The 23,994-nt window shown below is 36.6% G+C and overlaps 1 protein-coding gene across 2 annotated transcripts; it reads right to left on the reverse strand.

The window, feature by feature from the left end:
• Positions 1-279: 279 nt before the first annotated feature.
• Positions 280-16,316, reverse strand: LOC130739299 (paired amphipathic helix protein Sin3-like 2). Of its 2 annotated transcripts, XM_057591556.1 has the most exons (23): positions 15,954-16,311; positions 15,693-15,774; positions 14,987-15,199; positions 14,703-14,883; positions 14,523-14,621; positions 14,210-14,383; positions 13,845-14,127; positions 12,977-13,113; positions 12,564-12,639; positions 12,438-12,467; positions 12,063-12,256; positions 11,799-11,953; positions 11,446-11,573; positions 11,102-11,356; positions 9,539-10,201; positions 9,312-9,394; positions 8,507-9,121; positions 8,326-8,423; positions 2,693-2,831; positions 2,453-2,605; positions 2,158-2,321; positions 1,746-1,857; positions 280-736 (listed from the first exon to the last, which is right to left on the reverse strand). In XM_057591556.1, exons 2-23 carry the CDS (start codon positions 15,770-15,772, stop codon positions 599-601), a joined length of 4,170 nt encoding a protein of 1,389 aa, XP_057447539.1. In that variant the 5' UTR covers positions 15,773-15,774; positions 15,954-16,311; the 3' UTR covers positions 280-598. The 2 variants fall into 2 exon arrangements, 1 of the variants encoding a protein (XP_057447539.1); XR_009019827.1 differs by lacking the exons at positions 280-736; positions 1,746-1,857; positions 2,693-2,831 and having other exon boundaries at positions 15,954-16,316.
• Between the last annotated feature and the right edge of the window lie 7,678 nt (positions 16,317-23,994).

Here is a 23,994-nt window from a genome sequence, read left to right on the forward strand (position 1 = left end):
AACATCTCAGGTATGACTTCAACACAAGCGTCTTGTGCATCTTCCTTTTAATCTTTTTAAGTCTTTATTTCCTCATTTGTTTATAAAAGTATCTGTTGAGTCATTTCTCTGTGATATGTGTCAGTTTTGCAAACATCATCGAGCAACTTATACGTATTAATAAAAGTCTTGAACCTTTTGTTCTGCATTTTGGTGTCTATGAACTTTCTTCAACTTCTAATATTTCTGGGTAAAGTAGTATGCATGCTTGGAAGGTAGGAACTAGGAAGCGAAAGCAACTCATGAAAAACAAGATCAATTAATCAGGTAAACAACATTCTACAAATATATGTAGTGAAACAAAATATTTACAAAGGAGAGGCACCAACACATGTGAGATCATAAACATATTACAGACTCCCATCTACACTTTCCTCCTCCACTTTGATGTGAAAAATTCGAGTACATTATGAAAACAAAAAACAAAAAATAAAATTGTGAACCAAAGGGTTCCTAAGTTGCTACATCAAGACTCTTTATAAACATATGAGTATATGTATTGTGAGTCTTCACCTGTTTCAATGGATGTCAGAAAATTGTTGTTCATGAAGGTACAGTTTTATGATGAGGAAACCAACAATCTGCGGTATCTTTCTTCTCTGTCCTTGCGAGACCGGGAAGTTGTGGTTGCTGATGGAGTTCGTCTTTTCGTCCTCGGACGGAAGAAAAAATCTTGTGTGTCAAGAACATAAGAAATCTGCAATATGAAACCGGTTATAACTATAAAAGCTCGTATACCAGTATGGACTTAAAACACACGGCAAAGAAACTAGAACAATATAAATAGCTTGCTCTGCAAGGGGAGAGAAGTTAGAAAAATTAAACTAAATTTTCATAATTTACAAAGAATTAATGTCATTGAATAAGAAAACTATCAAATACTTATATTAAGTACATTAGACAAAACACCCATTTCTTACAACCCAGGACAGATAACAAATTACTCCCCTAAATAGATGAAGATGACGATTTCTTTAAAGTGCCAGTGCAAGAATCTTAGGCGATGGCAAACGTTATATTCACCTACTCCTCATTATTACTTCTGAATATACAAAAGCTTAGGATTAATAAGAATATCATACAAGTCTTATCCCACTAAGTGAAGTCGGCTGTATAAATCACACTACACTGTTGATCTCAATCAAAAATCAAAAAGTTGAGGGATACTAATACTATTGATAAGGGAAGTGCTTGAAACAGAGTGTTTCCCTTCTCTCCTACACGATACTATTGATCTCTCCCCATTGATATCAAGGTTAAATTAGTATTAGTTAAGTTTAAATTAGTACCACTCTAAATTAGTATCACACTACACCATTGATCTCGATCAAAAATCAAAAGTTGAGGGATACTATTATAAGAGAAGTCGGCAATATGAATCACACTGTTTCTGTATCGTGTAAGTAATGCTTCCCCTTCTCCATGTTTTGTTAAAGCATTTCTATCAGAGATAATTTTTCAATGTGGGGGGTAAAGGGTTTCATAGGTTTCCACAACTGCAATGCAGCTGCAATTGTGGCCATTTAACCTGAAATTCTTTGCAATTTATATTAATAGCAACAAGACTGCAACTGCCACCCCACTGTAATATCTATATCACTAGAGAAAGATGAACATAACGAAGGAAAGATTCTACATACGTCTAATAAATAAAGCAGTAAACTGCAAATATGGAAAACCTACGAGCATGAAACAGCAGACTATACCTTGGATGAGTTGCAAGCAATTTTACATTCCAATCCATTAATTACTTTAACACCTTCCATGGCAGCGCATATCGCAGAAAGATCATCTAATTTTCCATATTTGCCCTTGTTTCTGAGTAAATCCAATAAAAACCAGAAACTTATGTTTTATCTAATGAAATTTGAAAATGATTGGTAATCTAGTCAAGTAGCTAAAAGTATGCATTAAAATCCACAACCAAAATGTCAGGCTCAATTAGCAAAAAAATAATATTCAATTGTGGTAAAAGATATTTTTTTCTTTCAAAGAACACTATAGTGATATTTGAACCTAACATGCTTTCATCAATTGGTAACTGCCATCCCCATTGTCATCAACAGAAAGAGAAAAGTACCAAACTGAAACGATAAATCTTGCAGCATGTGTGTGTACCTTTGCAGTAAAATGCCGTGGGGTTCCTTTTTGCCAGGAAGGACAGACAGAAAATCATTGTGCAGATAAAATGAAAAATTCGGATCAATAGAAACGGCAGACAACTCAGGCTTTTCATTCATATAGTCCATGAGCTGGATGGATAGTCGTGGGGGGGTAGATGACTGCAATAAGATGACAATGGAAAACAACATTAACCACAGATAACAATAACAATTTGGAAATCAAGAACACATGCTCCTGTTTGCACATCTGATTTTTTCAAGACTTGGTGGGAGAATCACGAAGGACCTACACATTGAAAACGATATATATTCTCCTCATGAAGGATGACATGCGCATTTGCATGGTATACTGAATCATTTAATTTCCCAGGTTTCCGAGACTTTTCATACTCATATAATTGGAGAAGCTTACTGTCTTCGTCATCGGTTGCAACAGTTTGAAGCTGCAGAGGAGGTAAACAATTAGAACCATTATAGGAAAATGTATCATGAGCAAGTAGAACATTAGTCAGCTAAACAAATGAACATACCTGTCTGATTAATTTATATATCAATTTATCCAATGTGAATAAGACATAAGACTGGTTTCCAGTAATTGCTCGGCACTCATCTTCAAACTTTGAATTCTCAACAGATCCATCAAGCAAGTTGTACAATGCATTCATAAATCTAAAAAAAGAACATTGATCATCAATCCAGAAGTTCAATGTTGCAAACCCAAGAACCAGGCCCAGGTTTGGCAACGTCTACAATAGGAGGCCCAAGATGATGCCAGCAGAATCACCTAATGATCACTCTTCTAGAATGTAGTATTCCTAAATAACCTCCTGGTGAGGTGGCAGCAATCAAGAGGGGAAGGGGGGGACCATTGTACCAGCTGAGAGAATATAAGTTAGTTATGGAGAGAGTATTGTTTTAGGCTGGAATTGGCTAGGACTAGGAGAGAAGGAGCACTCTCGAATTTGCTCATCTTTGTCTTTTCATTTCCTCTGTTATTTGCAAATTCCCTAAACACTGCTTCTGGAATTTCTCCAGAGGATTCAGTGCTATCTAATACATTTGCATTCTCAGTTCAGTGTTATTTTCTGGTACCTAACATTGGTATCAGAGCTCCCGATCCAGAGGGAGCTTTGTATGGTGCTTACCCGCAGCGCCATGGAATCTCGAGTTGACAGTCTTGAACGCACCATCACTGAGATGAAGGAGGTGGCTCACGAGCAGTTTGAGGAACTCCGGCGACTCTTCATGAGCCGCGACCAGAGGAGAACCAGAGGACGCTCCAACACCCCTCGTCATAGGAGGACTTCGCGAGATATGGGTTCCGTTTCTGCCGTAAGAACACACGGTGGGTCACGAACCGGGTCGCGAACCGGGTCGCGTTCTACAACACGGAGTCGCGAGCGTTTCGAACCCCACCATCATCGTAGTCATTTGAGAGCGGTGACTGGAAGGAGGGTAGACATTCCGATGTTCAATGGTGAAGACGCTTACGGGTGGCTCACCAAGGTTGAGAGATTTTTCCGCCTCAGCAGAATCGAGGAGGGAGAAAAAATCGAACTCGTGATGATTGCTATGGAGGAGCGAGCTCTGAGTTGGTTCCAATGGTGGGAGGAACAAGCTCCTGTGCGCGCTTGGGAACCCTTCAAGGAAGCTCTGATTCGTCGTTTCCAACCTGCTTTGGTTCAAAATCCCTTTGGACCTTTGCTTAGTGTAAAACAGAAGGAAAGCGTGATGGAATACAGGGAGAGCTTTGAGCTATTGGCAGCACCGATGAGGAATGCTGATAGAGAGGTGTTGAAAGGCGTTTTCCTGAACGGGTTGCAAGAAGAGATTAAGGCAGAGATGAAGTTGTATCCTGCAGAGGATTTGGCAGAGCTAATGGACAGAGCTCTTCTGTTGGAAGAGAAAAATCTGGCAGTAAAAGGGGGTAAAAGTAGAGAGGATGACAAAAGGGGATGGAAGGAAAAAGGGGGTGGGGGAGGGAGAAATCTCTCTAGTTATGGGGAAAACAGGGGAAGATTTCCTAGTACTGCAGTGGGCTACCAGGGTAAAGAAGGAGCTGGAAATCAGGATAATGAAGGGAAAAATCCTATGAACAAGGGGAATACTGGGAATCAGGTGCAGGAGGGAAAACCACCAGAGAGAAGATGGAATGGGGGGCAGAGACTTTCCCAATCTGAGTTGCAGGAGAGAAGCAGGAGGGGGTTGTGCTTTAAATGTGGGGAAAAATGGGGAAAAGAGCACATCTGTGCAAAGAAAAATTACCAGTTGATTTTGGTGGAAGTAGAAGATGAAGAAGAAGAAGAAGAGGTGTTTGAGGAAGCTGAAGATGGAGAATTTGTGCTGGAAGGCAAGGTCCTACAGCTGTCACTGAACAGTAAGGAAGGACTGACTTCAAACAGATCCTTCAAGGTGAAAGGAAGGATTAAAGACAGGGAAATTCTGATCCTTATTGACTGTGGAGCCACAAGTAATTTTATTTCCCAGGAACTAGTAGCAGAGCTAGAAATTCCAGTCATAGCAACTTCTGAGTATGTGGTGGAAGTGGGAAATGGTGCCAAGGAGAGAAACTCTGGGGTGTGCAAGAACTTGAAACTGGAAGTTCAGGGCATACAAATCACCCAACATTTCTTCATTCTCGGATTGGGGGGAACTGAGTTAGTTTTGGGAATGGACTGGCTAGCAAGCTTGGGGAACATCAGGGCAAACTTCCAGGAACTCATAATTCAGTGGGAGTCAAATGGACAGAAGTTGGCACTACAAGGAGAACCATCCTGGTGTGGGGTTGCAGCTGACTGGAAATCAATTAAAATGACAGAACAGAGAGAGGCTGAGGGGTATTTTTACTCTTATGGCTGTTTGAGTGAAGAACCAAGAGCAGAAGTTGAGACATCAGGTGCGTTAAAGAGAGTGTTAGCTGAGTTCCCTGTTGTGTTCCAAGAACCACAAGGATTGCCCCCAAAGAGAGACACTGACCATGCCATTTTACTACAAGAAGGAGCCACTATTCCAAACAGCAGACCTTACAGGTATCCTTTCTACCAAAAGAATGAAATTGAGAAGTTAGTTAAAGACATGCTGAAATCAGGGATTATTAGACCTAGCACTAGCCCTTTTAGCAGTCCTGCAATTTTAGTAAAGAAAAAGGATGGTGGATGGCGATTCTGTGTAGACTATAGAGCCCTAAACAAGTTAACAATTCCTGATAAATTCCCAATACCTATTATTGATGAATTGTTAGATGAGATAGGGTCAGCCATGGTCTTTTCTAAATTAGATTTAAAATCAGGGTATCATCAAATAAGGATGAGGGAAGAAGACATACCAAAAACAGCTTTTAGAACCCATGAAGGGCATTATGAGTATTTGGTTCTTCCATTTGGGCTGTCTAATGCACCATCTACTTTCCAAGCCCTCATGAATCAAGTTTTGAAACCTTATTTGAGGAAATTTGTTCTGGTATTCTTCGATGACATATTAATCTATAGCAAGACTGAAGAGTTGCATACAGAACATCTGAGGGTAGTATTGCAAGTACTGAAAGACAATCACCTAGTGGCAAACAGGAAGAAGTGTTCTTTTGGGCAGTGTGAGATTGCTTACTTGGGACATATTATCTCTAAAGAAGGAGTTGCAGCTGATCCAAGTAAGATCAAAGATATGCTAAATTGGCCAATCCCTAAAGAGGTAAAAGGGTTGAGGGGATTTCTGGGATTGACTGGATACTATAGGAAGTTTGTGAAGAACTATAGTAAATTGGCTCATCCCCTAAACCAGTTACTAAAGAAAAATAGTTTCAGCTGGAGTATGGAAGCAACCAAAGCTTTTGAGAAGCTTAAGGAGGTCATGACAACAGTACCAGTGCTTGCTGTTCCCAATTTTGATAAAACATTCATCTTGGAAACTGATGCCTCTGGGAAAGGATTAGGAGCTGTCCTCATGCAAGAGGGAAAGCCTGTAGCCTACATGAGCAAAACCTTATCAGACAGCCCAAGCCAAATCAGTCTATGAGAGAGAGCTGATGGCTGTAGTATTTGCTGTTCAAAAATGGAGGCACTATCTGCTGGGCAGCAAGTTCATCATACACACTGACCAAAAGAGCCTGAGGTTTTTAGCAGAGCAAAGGCTAATGGGGGAGGAACAACAGAAATGGGTATCCAAATTGATGGGGTTTGATTTTGAGATAAAATACAAACCAGGAATTGAAAATAAGGCAGCTGATGCTTTATCAAGAAAGATGCAATTCTCAGCAATTTCATCAGTACAGTGTGCAGAATGGGAAGATTTGGAAGCTGAAATCTTAGGAGATGACAAGTACAGAATGATCATGCAAGAGTTGGCCACCCAAGGTCACACTACAGCTGGTTATAAATTGCACAGAGGAAGGCTGTTATACAAAGACAGAATAGTCATCCCTAAAGGATCTGGGAAAATTCTCACAATTCTCCAGGAATTTCATGATTCTGCTATTGGAGGCCATGCAGGTATATTCAGAACATACAAGAGGATTTCAGCCCTTTTCTTCTGGGAAGGAATGAAGTTGGATATTCAAAACTATGTCCAAAAGTGTGAAGTGTGCCAGAGGAACAAATATGAGGCTCTAAAACCAGCTGGTTACCTTCAGCCATTACCTATTCCTTCTCAAGGGTGGTCAGATATCTCTATGGACTTTATTGGAGGGTTACCTAAGGCTATGGGAAAGGATACTATCTTAGTTGTGGTAGACAGATTCACAAAATATGCACACTTCTTTGCACTTGCTCACCCTTACAATGCAAAGGAAGTAGCTGAGTTATTTGTAAGAGAAGTGGTGAAATTACATGGATTCCCCACTTCTATTGTCTCTGATAGAGACAGAGTTTTCCTTAGCACCTTCTGGTCAGAAATGTTCAAACTAGCAGGAACAAAGCTGAAATTTAGCTCAGCTTACCATCCCCAAACAGATGGGCAAACTGAAGTGGTCAATCGTTGTGTGGAGACCTATCTGAGATGTGTGACAGGGCTAAAACCCAAGCAGTGGCCCAAGTGGTTATGCTGGGCAGAATTCTGGTATAATACAAACTATCATTCAGCAATCAAAACCACTCCTTTCAAGGCTTTATATGGGAGGGAGCCTCCTGTAATCATCAGGGGAAATGATTCCTTGACTTCAGTGGATGAAGTAGAGAAAATGACTGCTGAAAGGAATTTGATAATTGATGAATTGAAGGAAAACTTACAGAAGGCACAGAATAGGATGAAACAGCAGGCCAACAAACATAGGAGGGATGTGCAGTATGAGGTTGGGGATTTGGTGTATCTTAAAATACAACCTTACAAACTCAAGAGTTTAGCCAGGAGGAAGAACCAGAAACTGAGCCCTAGATATTATGGACCCTTTCCAATCATAGAAAAAATTAATCCTGCAGCTTACAAGTTGAAGCTACCAGAGGACAGTCAAGCGCATCCAGTTTTCCACATTTCCCTGCTCAAGAAGGCTTTGAATGCAGGAGCCACCAGCCAACCACTACCTGTCTCTCTCACTGAAGACTGGGAGCTCAAGGTTGAACCAGAATCAATTCAAGACTCTAGAGCAAAAACTGATGGAGACCTAGAGGTATTAGTGAGGTGGAAGGACTTGCCAGAATTTGAGGATTCCTGGGAAGATTTCAACAAACTACTGGAACAATTCCCAGATCATCAGCTTGAGGACAAGCTGATTCTTCAAGGAGGGAGAGATGTTGCAAACCCAAGAACCAGGCCCAGGTTTGGCAACGTCTACAATAGGAGGCCCAAGATGATGCCAGCAGAATCACCTAATGATCACTCTTCTAGAATGTAGTATTCCTAAATAACCTCCTGGTGAGGTGGCAGCAATCAAGAGGGGAAGGGGGGGACCATTGTACCAGCTGAGAGAATATAAGTTAGTTATGGAGAGAGTATTGTTTTAGGCTGGAATTGGCTAGGACTAGGAGAGAAGGAGCACTCTCGAATTTGCTCATCTTTGTCTTTTCATTTCCTCTGTTATTTGCAAATTCCCTAAACACTGCTTCTGGAATTTCTCCAGAGGATTCAGTGCTATCTAATACATTTGCATTCTCAGTTCAGTGTTATTTTCTGGTACCTAACATTCAATAAGCACTCAAGAAGAATTGGTACAAGTTGCGAAAAACTACAAATGTACCTTGAGTAAGGATCAGGGGAACTAGCATCTTTTGCCTTCCATTTCATTTCAGCACTCATTGAATTTATTTTCGCTGATAAGATCCTCTCGTAAAGAATCTGGCAAAGTACAAAAAAGTGACTGACAACCACGCCAAGGAAGAAATCTTAATATAAACAAGAAGTAACAACACTATCCTTACTTGATGAAGCCTAAAAAGCGCATAGAAATCGTCATTCCCATAAAACACCCTTGAATCCTTCATTTCTTCAGCAAATGAAACTGCCGATACATGCTTTGTGAGAGGCTTCACAGACGAAAGGAACCTCTCTGACAAAGGCAAAGATGAGCTATCCCCTCCACCTTGGGCATCACACATCCCCTCAGCTTCACCTTCACTCTCAGCCTTACCATCAACATCATCATGTTCTATATCATCCTCCTCATGGTCTTCCTGGAAGCATTCATCGCCAGCGGACTCACTGCCTGAGACATCTTCCCCAGCTTCAGAAACATTTTCACTGTCCTCATCATCAGCATCTGCATCATTATCACCTCCAGTCTCTGGACCACATTCTTCCTCTCTATCTCTGGACTCATATTTCCTTCTTTCAATATTGTGCTTTGACTTAGCCATTGACTGTGCATTCGAATCTCTATAGGCAACAAAATCTTCCTCGGAGTCACCATTTGGTGATAATTCACCCTCTTCTTTTTCGACTTTGCAAGGCCCAGAAGATTCTTCATGGCTTTTGACTTTACTGTTCTCAACTAATACCCCATTGGCCACTGGTACTGGAGCTGCAATGTCACCTCCCTGAAACACAGATTAGCAGAGACACAAACTGATATCAGTTGGAAACAAAGTCGAAAAATAAAATACCATGATTTCAGAACTGCTAAAAGAAAGAAAAAATGAGAAAAGAAAGTATGTCTAAACTGATAAAGTACTTTTACTACAATAAAATAGGTGAATGTTCAAATTTGCCACAATAAAAAACTCATACCTCCACCAATGGTAAATTAACAGTCTGAGACTTGGCTACAGAGTCATCAGCATCCGTAGGTCGAGATGGAGCAGATACACAGCCTTGAAATAGAATCAAAACTTAGTATTCTGACAGAGTGTACAATTAATTCAAAATGAAGCAAAAAAGAATTGAATTGAGTAATAACATAGACAGATAAAACCAAAATCAGAGAGAACAATTCCGCAGCTATGTTGTCTACAGACCTGGAGACACATCTAAGTTGGTTCTGTTCAAGCTGTTTTCTCCTCGAATTGCAATAGATGGATTGTTTTTAACTCCTTGCTCATCAGAGGCAAATTGTTTACTAAACCCGGCTTTATCACTGCATTCTACTTTTTTCAGCCCTTTATCCATTAATTGATCATCTCTACAAACAAGTTCACCACCAACAGACCCATTTTCTTTATCATTGGCGGCTACACTAGTCCGGTGAATATTCTTCACTTCAGTGACTCTACCATCAACTTCATTCTTGTCAGATTTTGGTAACCTTGAATTTGTTGAAATAGAGTCTCTGTGTGGGCTTCCATCACCTCCTACATTTGATGCAGCAAAGTTGCGACTACTATGCCCTGCTTTCCTGTCCTCAACCCTTTCTGTCCCATGAGATTGGGAAGTAACACCAAGCATCGGCTCCAAGAAGGTACTCCAAAGCCTCATAATCTTATTTAATAATTCTTTGCTTGAGAATACCTCCTCACATGAATACTGAACAAGTTTATACAGGTCTTCATGAATCCCACCATCCGAATATTCAAATTCCAGATGTGGAATTAGAGGCTGTCTATTTTCAGCAGCAATAGACTGAATAATGTGATCCTCTTTCTGCAGCTTCTCTTTGATTTCTTTAATCTCAGCCACTAAAGCTGTATGTTATCAAACATGGAATATTAGAACAAATGTAAAGAATGATACAACTGAAATCTGTAACAAAGTACAATACTGACAACACAATCTTAAGCTTTTATAAGATTGTCACTAATAAATTTTAGTAGAAGGTGATTGTCACTAAGATTGCAATCTCCAACTTTCTGACGAACACTTAGTTAATGAGAAATGAGGAGTCGAAGAATAGATGCACATTATTGGTTAATGTGATACTTACTGCATGTTCATCCTAATAATTACGATATGTTAGGGATGATGTAACAAAGAAAAAACCAGAGGGGATCCTGTTTGAGAACCTCACTAACATGAATTTATCACTTTGTACATAAGCACCTTGTCATGCTCACGACATGACTAGTTTCAAAATATTTATTAATTAAACCCAGCATCCATCATCACAATATTGTCTATTGTATCAATTGAAGCATTCATCGAAGATAGCAGCTTCAATGCTTCAGGAATGATAACTTATCTCTTATAAAATAAGCCCTTCATGAACAAGTCAAAGCACTCAAATCCGCAAGAAATATACATAAAATGAAGGTAATTGGGAATTGGGAATTATGAACACTTCTGTCATGCTTATACCATACCTAGCTCCAAACTATCTATTTATATTCATTATGACAATATTGGCCATTGTAGAAATAGAAGCAATCAGTTATATAGCTTCAATGCTTTTTGGCAACTATAATGGAAAATGTGTCCTATTGAGCCTGTAACTTTCAGTGTGATACTTCATGAGTTCTACCGTGCCTTATTGATGCATGTATATGGAGTTCATGGCAAGTCCAAGCAATCAAATCTACATGAAGTATGAATATGAATAATAGCTAATAAACTTACAACCCAATCATAATTATTTAAGCTCAACTTACATTTTGTGCTCAAGTTCTTTGAGTCTTGTTGCTTGAAATAGAAGCTACGGTGATCAAGTGATTTGTAGTGATTTTTAGCATAAATTTCAGCCCAAACTTTATTAAAATCGGAACGACACCTATTCCACTCCTCCTGTTTCTGCTTCAATCGAGTCAATATTACAGGCAGAGCATGAGTTGGGTTTTTACGCAGTATGTCTATAACGTCAAGACCATGGTCACCATATAGACGCTCAATGCACCTTAAGTTCAAAACTGCAGCATGTAGCCAGAGATGAATCAATTCACAATGGAAACAATAGTACAGAGATTAACATTTTAGATCGATATTTTTTAAAACATACCAGTGAAATGATCTTCAATACGGCTCAGAGCCTCCACACTGATTTTATTTTCATTAATGTTGTTATACAATTCCTCGGCACGTTTAGAAGCTGAACTTACAGACTCCAATAACAAGTCCAGCTCAAATCTACATCAAAAGATAACAATATCATCACTTCTTGATACATATTAAACATTTTATCTTTGACAAAATTATGACTCCAAAATGAACATTGTGTCCAGGAGGCAGGACAGACAATGGAACCAAAGAAAAACTGTATGATCCCAGAAAAGAAGGGTAACAAAACATGAAAACCAAATAATGAAGTAACCAAAACAAAAGGGAAGGAAAATAAAACAGCTCAAGTTTTACCTGTCATCTTCACATCTAAACAGGCTTTCTTCATATTGATTCTTGCGCATATGTTTGAAAGAGTAATCTTCACTTCCTGAAGTCACAGACACCCAGTGATCATTCAATACTTGAGCACCAAGCTCAGATCGCTGACTAGCCGTAGGAATTGGATACTGCAATAAATAAATAAATAAATGAATGAATAAAGCACCTAGGAGTTCCACAAGAACAACATATTTTGACAATACCAACAAGAACAGAAAACAAATAGGAGTTATGTACATCTGAAGGGAGAAGCCGGTAGCTGGGAGTACACCGTTTACAGTCACTAAGGTCAAGTTCTTGGATGGATTTTCCCATGTATTTCTCCTTGTATCTATCCTTCTCTTTAGCTCCATCCATCTCTCGCTTCTGATCTTTGTCTTTGTCCTCCAACTTTGATGATCTTGATAAATGAGCATCAGTGGACAGTGACTCTAAAATCAAGATGTTTGCAAAAAGATGCCATCATTAATCTAAATAAGCATAAGCATAATCTAAGAGTAGACTGCAATGCATTCCACATATCTGACCGCCCTCCACCCCAAAATAGGAAAAGAAAAGAAAAGAAAATCATAAGCATAAGAAGGTCGATCGATAGGTCTTATGTTAACATACTTTTACTCATGACACCAGCAAGGAAGCCTTCTGCAAAAACAAATATGCAAGAAAAAACCTCAATGCATGAGGAACAACATCAACAACAACAAAATAGAGATATTAACAAGTCACTGAAACAATTACCGATATTTTCACAGCGCTCTAAGAAATCTTTAAACTCATCCATAAGATCAGAGTGCTTTCCAAGTAAATCAGTTACCTGAAATGTAAATATTGAAAAGATATAAATTAAGCTAGTGGCAACAGAGACTCACTAGTTAATACTTCCCAAGAAGGTGGAACCTAATCAAATTGAGCTTGAGCTCAATCAAATCACTTATTTTGATGAATTGCTAAAAAGACCTTGAGCTGAATTGATTGATGAACCTAATCAACTGCTTTACATACAATTGATGAAACTTAATACAATAATACAATTCCAAAAGAACTAAAGGGATCAACATTACTGAATTGATTCAATGTCAGCAAGAATATCCATAAATGAAGTATAGGACAGACAGACTACAGGTATGTGACTCATAGAAGCAAGAACATACCAAATTTTGCAAATCATTCTTTTTTATTATTCCGTTGTTGAAAATATTAAGGCACTTCAAGAATGTTTGGTAGTCATCGGAACTGCTCAACTTCTCCTTGACTTTCTCGCAGAAACTGAATGCTTCACCGTACATGCCTGGCATGAATACAAAGCAAGTAAAAAATCAGTATAAAACCTAAAGGTCAAATGATCCTCCCGTCCTATTCCTTCCCATTATTTATTCAAAATTTCAAATAGAAAGCAGAAAAACAAATGATCAAGAAAGATACTAACAGGACAAAGAAATGCCCATAAAGGAGCTGTAAGACTAAGAACCCAAAACAACTGGAAATGATTGCATATAATCATACACATTTTTTAACTCATTACAGAATTCAATACATTGGTTCTGGAAGTAAGATCTACATATCTCAGTGTCAAAAATAAAAAAGATATACATATTTCTCAAAGCTTAAAAATAAAAGGGCAAAAAGGTGAAAGTTAGACATATCACAAGCCACATTTTATAGTTCTGTAACAACAGATTTATGTACAAACTCTTGTTCTCCCACATATTACTCCTGTTAAACCAATTTCAACAACTGCAGTGTTTTACTCTATCTACAAGTTTGAGTGTTTGAGACAAATGAAGCACTAGTAGTTTCCTTTTCTCTTAATTTTCTTAGGAGGTGGTTTGCTTCATCAGTGCTAAATTCCCAATTATTACACTAATCTACAACATAGAAACAGATAAAAATATGCAGGCAATAAAGCGCATATTGAATGATAGCCTACTGGTGAACTGAAAGAACTATGAATCTGAAACACAACAAACATGAATTATATTCAAGCAATGTGTATATAAAAAGTAGAGCACGATGGCTTACCCCTTAAGGAATCTTTGTCATCATATGAGGTAAAGTCAGTGGCCAACCCATAACCTTCAGCCTTCTTGACAGTTTTCTTTTTGTCAAGAAACCGTTGCGAGGTCAAATCCCTGCTGTTATCAAGATCGGGATCTCTCTCATCCTGATCACGAATTCTTCTATCACGTTTCCTTTGCTCCTTGTGCAAGTTTATCATTGTTTTGTCATCATCCATTTCAGGGTGTTCAACACTAAGATCACGGTCACGATCATGAGAAGGAAGTCTGTCTCGTCGGTAACGTTGCTGTAAAAATTAAGTTTGTAAGCCAATCATTAAGAAATAGTTTACAAAATTCATGTAAAGGGGGAGAGGAACACTTTATTGCCTTGTCTACTTGCATTTGCCGCATCATGGGTGTCATAGAATTCCTCTCATTGAAGCGCTGCAATGAATTTCTACCAAATGGAGCATGCTGTGTAGAAGGCGCTGCAGAAGTATCTGGTAAGAATCTAGTGAACTCCTCAAGCAAATCTCGATGGTCCTTAAAAAGGGTAGCAACCTAGAGAATATGTATTTAGAGAGGAAGTTAGATTTTTAGCAACCTAGAGAATAATTATTTAGAAAGAAAAAGTGATAATTTCAAATAAAAATTTTTGCTTTTTTAGAAGACAACAAATAGTTAACAGGGAGTGCCATACCTCACTGTAAACCTCACCAATATCCTTGTGCTCTTTGCGGTACATATTCAAAATGTCCAAGAATGATTTGTAGACATGTTCATCACTTTGGAATCGTTTCTGTGGAGGAAAAACGTACAAATTACAGCTAGGAATCAATAATATCAGTAAAGTAACACGCTGACTGAAATGCACATTCACCTTTATCTTGTTGACAAAACTAATAGCTTCTTCAAATTCAACAGTTTTCTTCGCAGGAGCCTCATCCTCATCAAGTGTTATCTCATATCCCTTTGGCAGGAAAGTGTTAAACCCAAAAATCAAATGGTTGTGCCCTTTGAATAGCTCCTTCACCCTTGCTATGACACCAGCAGTGTCAGTCCTGGAGAGCTCCAAAAAATATATTGACATCCAATGACTATTTAGGCACAACATTCCACTTGTCAAAATCAACAAATATTGTGTAGAGGGGGTTAAAAGTCTACCTTTGGGCCTTGAAATCTTTCATGACCTCAAGGAACAAGTCATATTTTTCCCTTTGATCCTGAAACATGTCTTTCACTTGCTTCAAATAGGATAACGCATCATTGGTAGTCAGCTTCTGGGAAGTAGTTGCTTCCCCGCCACCTCCACCTCCACTGCCACCTCCAGCTCCTCCTCCTCCTCCTCCTCCTCCAGGGACTTGGGATTGGCCATAGCTTCACAAGCATAACATAACCATCATTTCAAATCTCCATAATATGTAACACTTATATCATGCTAATATCTACAATATATACAATGTTCAACTCGTTCAATAGGATAATTTACAACATCATACATATTCACTCGCCCGGTAAGATCCATACATACTACTCAAGCAAATCAACACATTTTCCCCATATCCAAACACATCCATTCATTTTAACCAATGATCCCACCAGGGAACACATTCCACAGTCAGTTTAAGCTAAATTAACAACAACCCTAGGGAAAATTTAACACCACGAGTGAAACACACACACACATAAAAGAAAAACTTGATTTAATTTGTCGATTTTGGGAATCAAAAGGCAACGAGACATAACTCCATTCACAGTACAAAAAATAGGGCACAGAAGCAAAAAATCCAGAGTGAGAGAAACACAAAATTGGCAAATGAATAACAAATAGGGCAGAAACAAAAATTGAAATATATAATTAGAAACATACGAATCACCGCGCGAGGAAGCGAAAGGGCGTTTGAATTGAGAAGCAGAGGCAGAGTAGATATCATCCCTTGCCCTCTTCATCCCTGCAAAATCAAAATCAAAACCAAAACCAACCAATCCATTCAATTAGATACAATAGCAGCATCAATGATCACAAAAACAAAAGCAACAACAACATGAAGCAAGATGAGAAGAGAGAAAACGTCGAATTGAAGCATGCGAAGAAGAAGACCGAGAAAGTGAAAAGGGAATGGTACTTTACCGGTTCTCCAGATTTTGACAATTTGGTTGAAAACAAGGGGTGTAGATCTTCGAGGAACAACAACAAGAACAACAAATTGAAAGAAGAAAAAAAGTGAAGGGTTTGATCGGAAGAGAAGAAGAAGAAGAACAAGTAAGGTTGGTTGTTTCTCTCTCTTACGTTAGAAGCAGTGGTGGTGGTGGTGGTGGTGGAAAGCGAGATTTGAACAGAGAAGAGAAGCGGTGGTGGTGGTGGTGGTGGTGGTGGTGATGGTACGTGAAGTGTCGAAACTCAAAATTTGGAGTGAGAATGAAGAGAAGGTTATTTATGTGAAGAATCGAAGAATGAATGAAAGATGAAAATTGGTTAACTTATGTCTTGTGTTAGATGAGAGGGTTACTTCGAGTTACATGTAATGTAATGTAATGTGTTTGTTATTCTGGTCTTGTTTCTTTCATGTTGTGGGTTGGGTTGGGTTGGGTTGGGTTGGGTTGGAATGGGTCGGGTTTTAGATCAAACACACACACATGAATGAAGATCCATACTTCCTATTTTTAATTGGATTTTTTTATCCTCTAATTACCACTAGTTTGTTATAGTTTTGGATCATTATCCATAAAGTATCTTAATTTTTAGTTAGTTTAGATTAAAATATCCATTACTTTAGATTAAGTGTGATGTGATTTCAGTCACTCTACTTTTAAAATTATTAAGTGATTGAGTTTTGATCTTTTCTTAATTTTGTATGCATGAGATCATTAAATATCTATATCTTTTTTTCGAATGTTTTATGATTTATGATGAATTTGATATTTGTGATATGTTTTTTAAAATTTTGAAGGGTATGAGATTAGGGTTTAAAAAAATAGAAACTGTGAATTTTTAGTTTTTAATGGAAATTTAATATTTTTATTAGTGGAATTTGATGAGAATAACATTTACAAAAATTAAATTGATTCAATATGTAAAAACTTTTGTTTGAAAAAATGATTATTTGAAAGTTTTAAGTAAAATAATACAACAGTGCTAAATAACACGACCATATGTGGCATTACTAAGCACGACCGTTATATGAAAAGCCTAATCGAATCTTTTTTATTTAAAAATAATTAAGTGAAAATATAGCTGATTTCAAATGCAATTGAGTCGTCAAAGTCGTGTGTTACAATGTCGTTGTAAATATCAATTCTCAAAATAATAATGATTTGTGACAATTAACAGGTTGAAGGAGTAAATATGTTAAAAAATTATTTAAGGATTAAAATTAGTAAATTACTCATTGTTTTGACTATGAGTAATTAGGTCAAATACATCAGTTTGTCTTAATTTAAAGAGCAACTAGCATGACAGCTAGTAATAATATTTTTGAAATAACGATCAACCAATTAAATTTGTCAACATTAAAAAAACATAAATGAAGAGAGAATAAATAAGGCGTGCATCTATTCAAAAAAAAAAAAAGGCGTGCACATTCATTCTGCTAGGATATCGATCTTTTAAATCATTAGTATTATTTATCCTAATGTGAATGAGTTTTTTTTTTTTTTTGAGGGAGTGAATGAAATTTGGATTTGAAGAGATTTTTGTTTTGGATAAAATTTAAAATTTTTATTGCTAAATTTTAAATGAAATTTTTCAAAGAGTCAATTGAGTTAGTTAATATGCTTCAAAAAAAATTGCGTTAGTTAATAAAAATATACCAAAAAAGAATCAATTGGTAAAAGATTCAGAAAATGAATTTTTAGCTATTTTCGAAATTTTGGTGTTAGAATTTGTCATAACAGTTAAAATATCAAATATTAAATTCATGTGAAAAAACCATGAAACATTCAAAAGTATTATTATTATTTTTTTTTTAAATACATTCAAAAGTATTATTAGCCACATGATAATAGTGCTACCACCAAATCTGCCAAGCTCGTGGTTTCTTTTACTTTTCTATTTTTTGTTTTGGATTTACGCTTTTAACTTGTGTTTTGCGTTTTGTGGTTTTGTTAGTATTTGTTTCTCTCTTCATATCCTTTTGAAATTTACTTTTATTCTATGTTTGAGGCCGTGATTTTCAAATCCACTACTCTCCGTAGTTTTCTCTTTTGGATTCCATATTGTTTTATCACCACCATATGCAAAACACAAGAATATTGCAAGTAAAGTGGGCAGTGGGCACAAATCGTTTGATATGACAAAAAAAACACATCTAACTCCCATAGGGACATTTAAAAAAAAAAAAAACTTCCATTGGGCACTCCTCTAACCAAACACTATCTAGGTTACTAAGGACTAATTTGAACAAAAAATCTGCAGTTATATCACTACTACGCTTAACATGATTCAAACGGCTAATCTCAAAGAAAATATAAAAAGTTTTACAATCATCAATAATCATACGAAGGTACGATTCATGAGGCAAACTTGAAGTTTATGTGTCTTATAATGGCGAGCAGTTAGTTTCAAATATCATTTTGTGGAAACCCAACTGTGAACACCAAAACCTATATGGAACATAAAGCTTATACCACAACTAGGGTTAGGAGTGATACCATGGATGAGACAAGTAGAAAACATTAAAAGTCTTGGCGAATCTCTAACCATCATGCTCATATCAGCCTTATTATCCTTTGTGAAAACAACATCAAAATTGGCTTTAAACCAACTAGTGTCTATTGTCTAGTGAAGATAATTAATGCCGTAACAACTCTGTGATGCAACTCTATGGACGAATCAGAAACATTTAGCAAGCAGATACTAGTGATAGAAAATGTCTTAGTACCTCAAAGATGAAGTTCATCTTTATTCAAGCCAACAAAGTCAAGATTTACCCTTATGTATGAGGTGCAAAAACCTAACCAATCTCTTCCCCATAACTTTATTCCTAACCAATTGTTAATTGCGAGAGAAATAATGAAATACTTGCGTGCACTTAAGTGTTAATTAAAATGGAGAAGAAATCCATAGATTAAATTAAACAAAAGAGAATCTAAAGAACTAAATTCGGCAACCCCAAATACCGTAAGGAGACTAGACAAACATGGCTAACATGATTACAAATTAAACATCAAATAATTGTTTCCAAAATCTCCAAAGCAAGCCCTAGGAATGCTCCACTTGGTCTCCTTTGATCTCCAGGGAAAATGGTTTTCAAACAGCTTCTGAATGCAAAAGATACGTCAAAAATAGCAAAATGGCAAAATAGCTTCCTGACTTCCTGACGCGTCTGCGCCAGATCTCCATCAAATTATGCGTTTTTCAATAAAATGACTTGTATGAACTGGTTAACTATTGAATCGGGCTGAAATTTTAATATGTTATTCAAAACACATAGATGATAGATCTTCAACCTGACTAGTTAATTTGATTGATTTTCAGAAAATGTGACTTGTTTTTTTATTTTACTCTTTAAACTTTATTCATTATCTCTCATCATTTATTCTTTTACAATATTCTCTTCTCTAGTTTTTTTTTTTTGAAATTCTCTTCTCTAGTTTAATAAAAGAGCAGAATAAATGTTTGACTCTTCCCATATCTGAAAAGAGTAGGAGAAATCATTTAAATTCAAAAATCTTAATCATCAAAGCAATTTTTTTAATTACTTTGATTTGTGTTTTATGTCGTAGCACAATTTGAGCTTCCCACTAAAAGTACTAGTATAACTGTATAAGAAGAGTTACATGTCTTTCTCGCTTTAACCATTTAGGATTTTGCTTTTAATTTTATGGGAACAAACCATAGATAGTGAAAATATCAGAATTTAATTTAGTGCAATTGATAATACTAACATTAACATGAGGATAATATTGGGAAAAAATTATTCAATGTTTTCTTGCAATTATAAATAAACAAATATATAAAAAAAATTCTCAAAATTGACAGATATATAGGAATAGAGAGTATAATAAATTTTGTCCAGTGACATTGCTTAATTGGTTAAAAACAAGACATTGCATTTAAATTCACATGCCACCTCTAGGTTTAATCTCTTGAAAATTGAATTTTCAATCCCAGTGGTTCAATTATTGGGACCAATAGAATTTAATTAATATAGTGTAAATATTTTTTACAAACACTCAATCATATCTCACATGGCTAAATTGGCTCAAAGATTTCATTTAGGAACACATGTAATGAGATATTCTCGGAGGATTGTTGTGAACTATTACAACAGGAGTCTTGAGTATGTATCTACTTGTAGATTTATTGTCTGGTTGGGGCTTAGCCACTCATTTGAATAAAAAAGTAATCGTATTGGATAATCTTTGATATTTTTAATGAAATTATAGTATTTTTTAATTAAGTTGTATTCAAAATTTCGATCTAGATGTTGTGATTTATGAAGATCAAAGATTTTCCCAAAAAGTGTTTGTGGTTGAATTTTTAATCTAAGAGCTTAAATACAATAGCGACCAACACCCATCGAGTTGTAATGTTTTATAAAACTATAGTACAATAGGAAGACAAAAAATTATTATGTTTCTTCTATGAATATTTATTTGCAAAATAAATTTTATATTTCTATTTCTTTCATTATGCTTAAGTAGTATTTAAATAATGTTTGGTTGACACTCTAAACACACTTACATCTAGTGAGATAAATAAGAAAAAAGAGAAAAATAGATATGATAGAAAATGTAATAGGAACAGAAAAATGAGAAAGAAAAAGAAAAGAATGGAAAATGAAAGAGTGTGTAAGTGTGTTTAGAGTGTCAACCAAACATTATTAAATAATGTTTGGTTGACACTCTAAACACACTTACATCTAGTGAGATAAATAAGAAAAAAGAGAGAAATAGATATGATAGAAAATGTAATAGGAACAGAAAAATGAGAAAGAAAAAGAAAAGAGTGGAAATGAGATAGAAGAAAAAGTGAAGTATGGAAGAATTAATACTGATTTCTTTTTGCTGTCTATGGAATTATCACATACCTAAGTGTTTTAGTATTTTTGGAATATGAAGAATTCCATTTAAGCCAATATAGAGAGTGAGAGAGCATTGAATTAATTAGGTTCTACTAAAAGATTGACAAAACAATAACTCTAGTCTAGCTATATCAAGATTCAAATCCTGGAATCACACAAGTTTTACCTAAATTGCACTACCATTGAAAGAACCACAAAAAGGTTGTGTGGTTTTAGTTTATCCACATTTCCTAAGCACATATCAACCTTTGCTATACACATTGGTGGGAACTAGTTGGAACCACTGGAATTGGGGATCACTTAAACATATTAAATCATCCTATATGAAGCACAACAGGGGTAGTAGCCAAATGGAACTTGGAAATTGATACAGATTTCCAAGAACTCTTCTTGTTTTGGCAGTCATCAGAAACCTTGGCTGAAGTCCTTCACCATTAGCTGTTAAGCACTTTTTTGTGCCAGTCAAGAATTTGAGCCCCATCTCCAGCATGCATCCATCTATCTGTGTTCTTACAGCTACCCACTTCAAGTTCATTCTTCCCATTAACTTGGACACATTGACAACTCAAAAGGGTAGTGCATTCATTGAGGCCTTTGCAAGTAGGATCTGCATCAATGGCATAAAATGTGGTAAAAACTAGTGTGTATTGTAAATTAACTTTTGCATACATGAAATTGAATTTGTTTGAGTTAGTAACTCTTAGAATTCAGGTGAGGCCGTGATAGGTACTCACATATTAGATAGTTAGTTAGAAGGTAGTAATAAGGCATGTTGCCTATAAATAAGGGTGGTTAGTGAACATTAGGGGTATCTTTGTATTCAGTTAGGAATTGAGGTTTAGAGAGAGAAGTGGTTCTCTTTCTAGGGTTAGACAGGGTGTTTGGCATGTCTCTCATGTATCTTTCCCCTAATCACCATGGATGAATTGGTGATCACCACCAATTGGAATAGCACGCAATAGAAATTTCCAAAAGAAAACCCCTCCAAACTAATATTTTCCAAATCACCATGATACTCAATGCCTGCTACAGCCTCTTGATGAATTGGTGAAAGCAAAAGTCCCCCCCGGATCAATTAATAACCCAAAAATACTGTCATGCATCTTTCCTGTACCATGTTGTAAATGGCCTAAACTAGCAAGAAAAGCTTCAACATTTCATTTGTTCGTACTACAATGGTCTTGTTCCAGTCTACCAAAAAATTTATATGCATACCTGTGTTTCATCTCACAATCAAAGCTGAAATATAATTTAGACACAGCAATCCCATTTTCTTCAATGCCCACACTTGTAGTCAACAACATAGTTGTCTGTAACTCTTTGAAATGAGTTCTGGTTCCCTGCTTCAAGTACATGGGCAAATTGGGTTTTGACCCAAAAGTTGTTAAGTTGGCCCAAATCTTTCCCTTTGTGAGGTGAAAAGTGCTTTGGGCTGTGCTCCTTTGGTCAAACAGTTGACCCAAAAATGTCAGTTCAGTTGTGTCCTCTGCCCCCCATGCTTCACAGACGTGGTTTCTCATCACCTCCCAACTCAACACATCCAGCGATGTGAAGATTCCGCTAACAAATAAGACTTACCTTTATTCATTCTTTGCAGAAGTTGAAATTTCTCAGTGAAGTTTGGGTATCTCAGTTACTTCTAAGAGGCATCCATTACCCCAAATGAGCTCTGTCTTCTCTAACAGGATAGGTTTGAAGGCTAGTCAGGTAATAGCCACCATGAAATGCCCACAAGCCCCAATCCAAGTCCTCCCTAACAGGATAGGTTTGAAGGCTAGTCAAGAACTTGTTGTCTGCCTCTGAAGAACCTTTCTGATCAAACCCAAATTCATAAAACATTAAAGGAGCTGCATCTTTACCAGTGGTAAGGAACCCTGTTTGGAAGTCCAACCCTTCAATGCTTTTAGCAGAGATCCTGTTTAATGGTTGCAAAGTCCATACATCTTTCAATTTTAGTTTTCCTACTCCAGACCAAGCTAACTCATTGCCACCACCTATTGTACCAATCACCCTCATTTCAGCGTTGACCATGCAACTCATTCCTCAAACTCAATACCACCACCTATTTTGAGCAAATTCATTCACACGACCAATCAAACAGTTATAATGCATGTTTGGAAATCTTTCCAAAGTTGAGGCAAAATCAATTCTTGGGAGAAACATCGGAGTACCAAAATTGATTTTGAGCTGATACAAACATGTTAATCTGTTCCATGAAAAATTGAAGATGCATGAAACTTGGCTTTATGTATTATGTAAATGTAAATTACACACTACATACTATAGAATTTGTGGCAAAGTGCTGGGCTGGTAGGATAAAAAACCTGTCATGAAAGAAACCATTCTCATCATCATATCTTTACAACACCATTTTGGCTTGCTGACATGGTTATCAAGCAACACCTTAACATTGTGATCCCCAAGTTCATTAGCCACAGCTTCAAAGGCTTGAATGTGGGCCATTTTCAACAAAGAAAGGGTTGGATTTGGCTACCTCTTCCACCCGCTCTAGAATATCCAGACTCTTCAAGGTATTTATTGAACTTTATACATTTGGTTCGAAAGTATTTCCACATTTAGCACTCATGAGAATAATCCTCTGAAACCTTTAACTGAGTAAGCCTCTCCATCAAAAAAAAATTCATACATACCGGTCATTAATTATACAGTTGTATGCAAGAGCTTCTTGGTAAAGAAAAATATAATAACCACCATATATAGGGTGGAAGTAGGCTAGACTTTGCTTAAACAGACCGAACCTAGCTACTTAAAATATTCAAGGCCTGAACCTGGCCAATAGCTTGTCAAAAGCTTTTTTTTAGGCCTTAGCCTTATCTATTTGGAAGCTTGGTCTGACCTATTAGCCTATTTAAGAGCTTGATTCTTTGTAATACATTCAAGTAGACCGAAAATTTTACTGGTAAACATGTCTACAAACTTGTAAACTAATGAGTTAAAATACAATAATATGATTATATGGTCCAATATTATTTTCTAAAGAGGTTTATATATTTGAATCATTATATAGTCTCACATATTTAAACATATAAATAGTTCACAAGTATATTTTTTTTGGTATATAATTTTAAGATATTATCATAAAAACATAATGAAAATAATAAAATAAATATATATTTATTTAAATAG

Source organism: Lotus japonicus, chromosome 2 (genome assembly GCF_012489685.1).
Source record: "Lotus japonicus ecotype B-129 chromosome 2, LjGifu_v1.2".
Lineage (NCBI taxonomy): Eukaryota > Viridiplantae > Streptophyta > Magnoliopsida > Fabales > Fabaceae > Lotus > Lotus japonicus.

What these genes read in the sequence shown, in the direction of transcription:
- LOC130739299 (XM_057591556.1), bottom strand. Translation starts at nt 15,772, where the DNA reads ATGAAGAGGGCAAGGGATGATATCTACTCTGCCTCTGCTTCTCAATTC. An exon ending in AGAGCGCTGTGAAAATATCG is followed by an intron (nt 12,468 to 12,563) that starts GTAATTGTTTCA and finishes TTGTTTTTGCAG; the next exon opens with AAGGCTTCCTTGCTGGTGTC. An exon ending in CACGGCATTTTACTGCAAAG is followed by an intron (nt 1,858 to 2,157) that starts GTACACACACAT and finishes GGATTTACTCAG; the next exon opens with AAACAAGGGCAAATATGGAA.